The sequence below is a fragment of the Amphiura filiformis genome, chromosome 20 (assembly GCF_039555335.1).
Source record: "Amphiura filiformis chromosome 20, Afil_fr2py, whole genome shotgun sequence".
Classification (NCBI taxonomy): Eukaryota; Metazoa; Echinodermata; class Ophiuroidea; order Amphilepidida; family Amphiuridae; genus Amphiura; species Amphiura filiformis.
The window spans coordinates 52,536,416-52,546,769 of record NC_092647.1 but is presented as its reverse complement, the minus strand read 5'-3'; the positions used below and the strand labels follow the sequence as shown (position 1 = coordinate 52,546,769).

General features: G+C 36.8%; 1 protein-coding gene across 1 annotated transcript; it reads left to right on the top strand.

Annotated features, from left to right (window-relative positions):
• The first annotated feature begins 1,686 nt into the window (after positions 1-1,686).
• Positions 1,687-8,719, top strand: LOC140141990 (glucose-6-phosphatase 2-like). The gene is made up of 4 exons (XM_072163890.1): positions 1,687-2,044; positions 3,530-3,639; positions 5,473-5,709; positions 6,681-8,719. The coding sequence occupies exons 1-4, from the start codon at positions 1,827-1,829 to the stop codon at positions 7,169-7,171; spliced, it is 1,056 nt and encodes a 351-aa protein (XP_072019991.1). The 5' UTR covers positions 1,687-1,826; the 3' UTR covers positions 7,172-8,719.
• The last annotated feature ends 1,635 nt before the right edge of the window (positions 8,720-10,354 follow it).

The window sequence follows — 10,354 nt, the reverse complement described above, 5'->3', positions numbered from 1 at the left end:
GGGCACTCATGTGTTATAGCGCCATCATCTGTTGACTTTGGTTAAAATATAGGGTGTATCCGATTTTATATAAAAAATTTAAACCTTCCAAGTTTCTAAATACAGTACTCGACAAAAAGTCAAGTAAAATGAAAATGTTGTCTATGTAAAGCAGGGTCCTAGCTTGAAATTGAGGTTTGCCCGTCATTTAAATGAAAATGCCTGTCTTAATTTGACCTTTAAAACATTTTACCTCTACAGCCCATTCATTGGGGTTCAAAGAGTTCAAATATGTCTTGCTTATGGCCTTGTTTTGCAAAGCTAGTCTACTAAAAAGGTCAACAGCCTTTGTCTAATAGGCCTACCTACAATTATAATGCAGCATCTGTCAAAGGCATAATTTTGCCCGTCCCCACTTCCCGTCTAAAATGATGGCCAGATGGGTGGCTAGCTAAAGACACTGATGTTAAAAGGAAAATTATTTTGAGAAACGACCAAAACAATTACGTGTTCAATTTCTACCACAATATCCCAGATCAACTTTTCAAAAGGCCCAAGGAGAGGGCACTTTAATAATGGATAGGATCTTGAAGTGTGTATAACCTATAATTAAATAAGGGCTGTGCAATAATTATGAGCCCCCTGGATGGGGCACACCGACATCGCCTGGCTAATAATTACTTTGTCAGCAGAGATACTAAAATAAATACCCAGGATCGATACACATGAATTTGCTATGCACAAGTTTGACATGAGAAGAAAACCTTTGGATACCGGGGTAGAAAATGATGAATATCTCCCGTAAATGATTTCGTATAAAGAAACCAGATGTGGTTCCTTGCACTTGAATATATATTTTGAACAGATATGATAGTCGTTAGCTTGCGTCTTGAGAGAGTATAGCTTGCGTCTTGAGTCAAAAACTGACTATAATTCTGATTCATATGTGCCGAATTATATAGCGCAGTGTATAGGCCAATCGTGAAGGTAGTCTAAAGGCATATGACCTATGGCGTCAATGCTCGACTCACACACTAGCCCCGACACTAGCAAGGTCAGTCACCGAGCTAATCGGGGCTTTTGTCAGTAGCCTTAGTCAGATGTCCTTCGGCCCATTATGCGACTCAAAACTATTAAACAGGTCGATACAAAATGGCCATGCATGGCGGTGGATTCAACCTACCATGGCGATTTCTGCCATGAAGATATCGCGGGGGCGATGACACTGTGTGGGGTGGTAAAATTTCCAAACAGCTCGCCAAAATTTGCTTGCCCCCCCCCCTTTCTCGGCCCACCAAAAATCGCCCCCCCCCCCCTCTTGGCCTGCCAAAAATTCTTTGCCCACCCCCCTTGTGCATGCGCATGCCAATTTTTTGGGATCCCAATTTACATATAGGCCTACATGTTGCAAGCGCAGCGAGCCAGCGAGCAGGAAAATTTGCATATTTAAGCGTTTCCGTACTATTTTCCTAAGCATTTTAGAGCTTTTATTTAAAAGTATGTACAATTTTAAGTAAAAAAAGAGACAATTCTTTATTATTATTTTTTTATTAAAGTTTTGATGAATAAAATAATGTATGTTTCTTATTATAGTGAAAGTTCAGATCACCCTGTATAAAAGTTCTTCCCACAAGCTTTCTCTAGCTGGTCTTGTACACAGTCTTTGTTTTTTCGTGTGATTTCTTTAGTCTTCAAAAGAGACTAACACAAGAAGACAGCTGCCGATAGTCAAGTACACGTCCGCTTAATTTTGATTCTGTGAAAAAATTAGGTTGATAAATTCCTCTAAATTACTCAAATTCGCCAATCAATTGTATCCAAATTATCCTAAGTTATTAGTTGGAAGTATGGATGCTTTTCAGGCGGCAGAGCTTGGTGTGTTGCAGCATTTACAAGTGTCATTTTATCACTGGGATAAAGTGATGTTGTTCCTGTCTCGTGCCAGCGATCCACGCAATTCTTTTCTGTGGTATTTCCCCGTAGCTTTCTGTTTAAGTCGCGCTGTGGGATTGAAAGTGATATGGGTAGCCATTGCAGCAGAATGGTGTAATGCAATAATGAAATGGTAGGTCATAGAAAATAGAATACCTGGGTTGGGCCGCTTGTTGAAATCCTTTTTTACTGTGTCTGTGAAACTAGTTTTTAGTAGTTTTACAGAGGGGACTTGTATTATGTAGGTATGAAAGGCAGGCAGGCATTCCTTTACTTTAGGGTTTTTTATTTTTACATGTAATAGCTGCCTTCTGCACTGGTTAGGGTTCGGGTTAGGGTTATAACACTGTACTTCCACAAGGCAGCTAAATAACATGTAAGAATAAAAAACCCTAAAAAAGTAAAGAAACACTGAAAGGTAGTACAAGGAACTTATACGATGTCCTCATTCACAAACTGATACTATCTGTCCATCGTATAAGCCTCTTACCGTACGATAATGTGGTGAAGGAATATTACACAGTCAAGAATAGGCTCCATCATCTTTTGGTTCTGATCCTCCCAGTCTCCCAAAACATCAAAACATCAAAATCATTGTACATTTACTTACTTAAGACTGTCCTTTTTCATATAAGCGCCAGACAAAGTAGGGCCAAGCTAAATGGAAATGGTCAAATTTTGGCAAAATATCTCTGTGTAATCCTATGTAAGTCCCATATCACATCGTTATCGGCGATCGAGGTTTTTTTTTTTTCTGAAGTTTGGTTGGTACCCACCAGCGTCATGCATGTGACGTGACACAGCGAAAATAAGCGACCGGGAATCAGGGATCGTAGAAAGCAGTAAACTTATTGGCGAGCGGTCCGAATTTTGAGCCATAAGTTTACGTGGTGAACTAACTGAAAGGCAAACCTTTAATAGTTAACACAATTTGCTAGTCAGTCATATTGGCCTAAACACAATACATTTTTTACATAGAAAATCAAAAGAAAAGATTTTTCAAGGAAACCTACATAAATATGTTGTCTATACTTCACTTGACCCAAATATATGATTTATTTTTGTGATAAGATAATCGCACATGGAATTTTAGAGGGATTTTGACCTGTATTTTGATAGCAGTTCCTCATAGAAAAGCTGCTCTGTCATGAGACTGCTGTTTTGTTTTTTTATTTGATGCATTAAATGTTGGCTGAATAATGTTTTTGATGAAAGTCAACCTTTAATAAGATGTAACTTTGCTACAGAAAGTGCTATGACAAAACGGTTTTTAGTTTTGGCCTTTACTCAAGGGCTTTAATTTGATATATAAAATGATGCGGTTTGATGGTAAATTTGAATTCACCTTTCATACCTATATTATGAGGTGATACCCACTAACTTTGTTACTTTCATATTCGGCGGTTCTGTTTACAAACCAAACAGAGAGGTAGACAAAAGACCTGTCAAAACAGTTTCATTTCCAATGAAAAACTACATTTTACATAACTGGCTCCATTCTTTTTCTACAGTATATTTTGAAAACTGCTATCTCAAAAGGCCAAGATTGGACATTCATTTATGCCGTAAACTTAACATTTTTGAAATTCCATAATTTGCCTCTTGATATTTTGTACAGGTTGCTTCATGGTGATCGTCCATACTGGTGGGTTCATGAGACAAAGTTCTATACAGCTGAAGATAGACCTGAGGTTGACCAATTTGAACTCACATGTGAAACAGGACCAGGTAAATTGAAGGCACTGGTGACTCCCAGGGCTATGAGATACTTTTTACTTTGCACTCAATTTCATTATTTTTGTGCCTCAAATAAATTTACATCCACATGAATTACAGTGGTGACCAATTCAGAGCCAATTTGATGGATCAGTGCAAAAATGTTGAACTAATATTTTGTTTAAAGGGGTTTAATTTGCCAGGGGTGTAGTATACCCTTAAATTGAGTTATTAATGAAAAATACAGGTTAAAGCACACATTTTGAGCTATTTCACCAATCTGAAAAGCAATTTAAAGGCCCTTTCAGTGATTTCACAGGAACATTAAAAAAAAATGGAAATTTGTCAGAGTTGCTTAGAAATAAAGAATAAGTCTACAGAATTTCATTAAACCACTTTTCCCCTGAATACATCGACAAATTAGTCAAAAACAGAAGTTTTAGAAAGGTTTTCTACTTCAACTCAGATCGACTTCGAGAAAATCGAGATTTTTTTAGTACAGTCTTTCCAATCGACTGGAAAAACTTCCTAGTCCAGTGTTTCTAACACGGGGAAGTAGAGTCTAAATTGATTTAAAACAGACGCTTAATTTTGTAGTAGAAAACAAAATAAGCAATTAAAGGTCACCGAGGCAAACTAACGGTCAATTCAAATATGAAAAACAGTTAAAATTGTGTATTTTGTTTAAAATAGTAGCTACTGATGTAATAAGTAGTAGAAACAATACATAGCAGCGTGTTAGTGCGTGGAGAGTGAGCTTCTTTCGATCTCGAGTCGGACTTTTTGTACTGTCAGTATCAAAAGTCCAGAATCATGCAAATGCTTTACTTTGTCTAAAATACACGACTTTCGACAGAACCACTAGCAGGCTATGTTAGCACATCTATGCCAATTACAAAGGTACCAAAATCTGAATTTTGATGATTTTTTATGATCGTCCGGATGAGCAAATCACTGAATGGGCGAATGGGCCTTTAAGTCCCATTCAGTGAAAATGACAAAAATGCAATGTTCTTGCACTAACCTCACAATTAAAATTCGCTTTAAATTTGTATCAATAAAAGTATGGTCTTGTACAAAAATTGAGTTTTACATTTTTGGATTTGATCCATATTATTATGGCAAGGATTATTTAATTAAAGAGTCCAAAATGGAAGAACTTGTTCATGGTCAGACATCACTGTAATGGGTTTATTCTTTGTTTTAAGAGGAACAGAATTTGTTGTGAACTTTATCCTGTGATCTTTTATTTAAATTGTCTTAAACTAAGGTAGGATACACTGACCTCACATGCTTCCCTCCGACTCACCTTAAATATGTACAAATGTTGCTACTATCTATACTGCGCCAAAAGAGTATCCTTACACCTGAAAGAAAAATCCTAGTTTTAAAACTAAACCATATTACATTTATTTGATAGATGCACTATCTTATCCAGCACATTATGACACCCCATTGAATCCAATGTGATTTCAAGAGGTAAAGTTACAAGCATTTGATCGGACGAAGGTCCAGTTTTAAAACTGACAACATGCAAAGTGAATGCCTGCAGCAGGTGTTGTTACTTTTGTATTTTGCAAGTGATTCAAGTAAACATCATTATATAGCTAGTGAATATTTTCTCAAACTCACAAGTTGATAGACTAAAGACCAAGACCGTAGCAATATTCTTATTTGCATGTCTTGTAAGGTCAAATTTAGGACAAACAATTTTATACAAATAATTGCAAATCAATCTCTATCTAAGCCACCCACTCTAATTCAGAGTGATTCATAATGCATTTTCAAATGTTTGAATCAATCATCGGCAAATACTATTAAACTTTGTGTAATTTTCAATTACAGGTAGTCCGTCTGGACATGCCATGGTCACTACTGCCGTCTTCTTTGTTATGATGTCAGAGTTGGCTAGTCATATCCAGTTACGTAACCACAGTCAAGCCAATGATATTCGGGACAGAGAGAGGTTCATTGGACGGTTACCATGGTTACTCCTTGTTTTCATGACAACAGGAGTATGTATTTCTAGAGTATATATTGCTACTCATTTCCCTCATCAGGTCGTTCTTGGAGCTGCCACAGGTGAGTATACTTTGAAACAATTATTTAACACACTTGTGTACAAAATATAATGACCACCATTTTAAAGGGACTTTGAGAGATCCATTAATGGTCAACAACAAAAATGCCAACAAATTTAAAGGCATATGGTGCGGGAGGTTGCAGGTTCAAACTCATATGATGTGGTCATATCATAAACATAGCAAGTGACAGTACAATAGGTTTTTGAAGTGTGCTGGATTGGTAATGTTCAGTTATGCACATATTTAAATCTTCACCATTTTCTCCGCTTGTGTATTTTGACGTACTGCCCACTCAAAAATTTGTGAAGCAAAAATGTTGAATTTATTCAGAGGATTTTTACACAAGAGTGGCACAGAGGATTTTAAGAGTGGCACTTAATGAGGGGAGGGCGAGTTAGCGCAGCAGTAATTCCCTCGCTTTGCACCACTGAGGTCCCGGGTTCAAGCCCCGGTGCGGCCCAAGGACTCATGTGCACTTGGTTTATCCCGATTCCATGCTCGCTCTCGCAGGTTTTCTCCTGGATCTCCGGTTTCCTCCTGTATTGCAAAAATCGGTGATTAGTTGTTTGGTTATCAAAAACTTCCTTCACCCAATGGAATTTGGGGAGCTGCACAGATAATTGGTGGATGTTACAATCTAAATGCGGATAGGTGTGCGCTGCTCGGCAGCAACCTAGTTGATGCGATCTGATTGTGATGATTCACCATTGCAGCGAAATTACAGCGCTTTGAGTCCTCTAAGAACTGGAGAAAGGCGCTTTATAAATCCAAAATTTATTTATTATTATTTATAATGATTCTAAATTTAAGACTGATGCAGTGTTGCCAGTCTTCAGGAAATCATGATCCTGTACAAATGTATAGGAAAAGTACATTGTTCAGGAAATGTTTTGACATATATGCAACACTGACTGGCATCTCTGCTAATGAGACTCACTCACTACTTATTTTTACTCTTATATCTTACAGGTATAGTCTTGGGTGAAATCTTTGTCCGTCTCCGTCTGGAATCGCTCTCGTTTGGAAGATACATTTTCTTCTCCGCTTTCTTCTTTCTGAGCATCTACGGTCAGTACGCATTCCTATGTGGATTGAACTTTGATCCCATGTGGTCATTAAAGTTAGCCATGCAATGGTGTGCTGAAAAAACATGGCTGAATCTGGACACGATGTTGTTCTACGCTGTAGCTCGGGACGTGGGGGCACTAGCTTTCATAGGTTTGGCAGAGGCTCTACCTTTGACTGTTCAAGACCGAGTTGGACAATACCCACTAAAGCTTGCTACTGCTGTTCTGTGTTTGGTGTATGCACAGGGCATTGAAAGCATTGCTTTGCCACGCGACAACCTCTATGTATTTTATGTTCTAGGAGCATGCAAGTATGGCCTTGTGTCTCTTGGAGTTGTTATAATCAAGTTTGTGTTGTTCAAGATTTTTTCACCAAAAGTTAAGAATGGGTAAAACTCACAGATCACAATAGATGATACAAGGCTCTTGGGTAAAACTTCTTTATTAAGGGAACAAAACATACAATCAATGAAACCCTATAAACTTGACTAGTTCTGTTTCAAGGCTGATCCTTCCTTCCCAGGAAGTTGGCCAAAATAATATTTATATTTTTTTAGAGCGTTGCAGACAAATATTGAAATTTTAACCCCCCTTCCTTTCGTTCATAGGGCTTCATTGGTCTTTGGTGCATTCCCTATTACATCAGGGTTTCATAACTTGATGCAACATTCCAAGGTTCATAGACTATTGGTGGAAATTGTTTTATATATTTTTTATGAATTGTGTATATTCTTGGGCTAGCACTTCATAGCCAGTGGCAGTGCCAGGCATTTTTTTAGGGGGGGGATGGGGGCCAAAGTGAATTTCAGGACCATGACCCACCTATCCTGAAAATCTGAAGTCAATCCGCCCATCCATGCCCAAGATACAGCATCCGGACGTAAGCTCGGAAGCTCAGATATTGCAAAAACAGTGTGCCTCGTGGTGGAGGCATAAATACAAAAACATAAAAGCATTATAATTATGCTGAAATATTTTATTGTATAGAGCAAAAAGGTTAATATTGACAAACTTTATAATCATTTATTCTAAGTTTATCATATTTATAAATATTTTGACATTGCACAATGCTGATATCAATCAACATGTATTTAATGTTTACTTTTGAATTTAAAAAAAAATTAATTGCAATTGTTTCACATGCAAAGTGAAACTTTAAAGCCACAGGGTTCCAGTGAAAATAATGGCTATTTCTGTGGTTTTATTACTTTCCTATTTTGCTATATTATTATTGTTTTCATAATTTAAAGGAAGTGTATGGCAATCACAACATTATGTCTTATATGTTAGAAAAATAATTATCAAGCACGAATCAGATAAAAACAAATAAAAACAGCCATCTCTCAACATGCGATATTCAAAACTCCCTCGCCGAAATTGTATAGAGCAATGACATCCCAATAATTCAATGAAGCCTGACTGCCTGATGACAAATGACCACAAATAACCATGATGTCAATGCTGTAGAATATTTCGGTGGTGGAATTTTGAATATCGCTTGTTGAGAGATGGCTGTTTTTATTGGTTAATATGAGTTTGTTTTAAATAAAACCATGTGATTCGAGCTTGATAATTATTTTTCTAACATATAAGACATAATGTTCTGATTGTCGCACACTTCCTTTAAGCTTGATTTATCATATTTCTGATATAGAGCCGACTGACTGCAGACAGATTTGGCATGTTTTGCACACTGTTCTTGATCATGTTGTGTGTCCTCCTTCAGTCAGCTGGATTGCCTGTATATTGCTTTGAGATATGCTTTGTAAAGCGCTTTATAAAGTGTTATTATTATTATTATTATTTCTGGATAAGGAAAAAGTATAAATTGTATAAATTGGGTAAAATGTGTAGTTGAGGTAGAGAGGAAACAAAACACAACCACTGATAAAATCAGGGGTTGGTTATCAAAACGTTTAAGGAAAGAAAGTCTTTCATATGAATTTAGGCCAAAAGAAATAATTGTTTGGTTGTACTCAACCACCTTGTGGAAGATAGGGTCAGTTTGTTGGAATTCTCTTCAACTAACCCTTAGACCTCAGATATCGACATTAGACGTCACGCCGATGTGCTCATCATTTAGTGAATATCTGTACTGCACATTTCAAAGCCACGAAGTGTGCAGTAACGATGTCACAAATCTACCCGCAAAGGCTTATGGGATTTACCGAAAAGGTCAATTTTGATTGAATTGTTTTATTTCTCATCATGAAATCAATAGGAATTACTCAAAAATTAATATATATGATCTGCACAATATCTTTCCATCTGTCTGATTGATGAAGAAAAATGTGTCAGGGTTACTTAGCCATTATAAAGTATGTCACAAGAACATTTTGGTATATGCCCTAAAATGTTGTGTTCAATTTATTTAGCAAGGTAAAAGTAAAAAAAAATTAAAAAATTGGGGTCAGCTGGAGAACTAGGGATGAAGCACAATCAAACAATTTATTATTACTTGGGTCTTATGTTGCTGGTAGATGTGTTCAGTGTGTGATACATTCCCTCCTTTACTGTGACCATCTGAGATGGACCAATATTTAAAGTTCTTGTGTATTTTTGAAACCAGCATTTGTATCAAAATAATATGTGGTGCATAAAGAAATAAAATACCTCATATACAGAAATAGCCTATAGGTGTTATTTGTTTATACTTTGATCAGCTCGTAATTGGTGGGCCATATAACATTGCAGATTAATATCAATATATTTTATTTTGAGAATTGTCTTGTGACATCTTGCCAGAAGCATCACAAATTATTAATTCAAGTCCTATAATTTGTCTACTTTCTTTAACTCTCAAAATATAGAGCAGACAGGTCAACTATAGCACTCCTGATGTGGGTCTACTTTTCGGCGTATTGGTAAAAAGTCTGATCACAGTATAGTTTGCAATTTAGTATAAATTACCTTTCTTTGGCTACAAGGGGTGATTGATTGTGACCCAAGATAGATTACACATTGAATAGGTTAAACTTGGCTGCACAGAATATCCGTCACAACTGTATAGCTCATTTTCTACCTTAGGCCGCTAACATATCAATCACCCTTCGTACAGCGTCATCATATGCATATTTCGTACAGTATTCTGTGCAGCGCAGACAATTGAAGTATGAGGAAGCTAAAGCCTGGGAAACCGGTTCAGAATTGGACTACTACATTGATTAAAAATTCACCCATGCCCTGTGGAGGATTTCAATTCCAGTTGCACCTTATGAACAATCCAGCTGGAAATTTTTAGCTAGTTTTATGTTCAAGGTAAATATTGATAATATCCAGTTGAATTTGACCTAGACAATTTTATGGATAAATTTAAACTTCTGAATTTGGCTGGAATTCCAAAATATTCCTCAACTTGGCAACTTGTGTGAGCATATTGAAACATTCAGAGGTAACAAACACTGTATTTTCGGTTTATCCTAATAGGATTAGAGTTAGGGTTAGGGTTAAGATTAGGGTTAGGAATTAGGGTAAGGGTTAGGCTTAGAGTTGGGATTTCTTTGGTATTCTCTTGCACAAATGATACACCGTATTTTCCATTCTTGTGGTGCAAGTTTCTGCTCAAATGATTAGCTT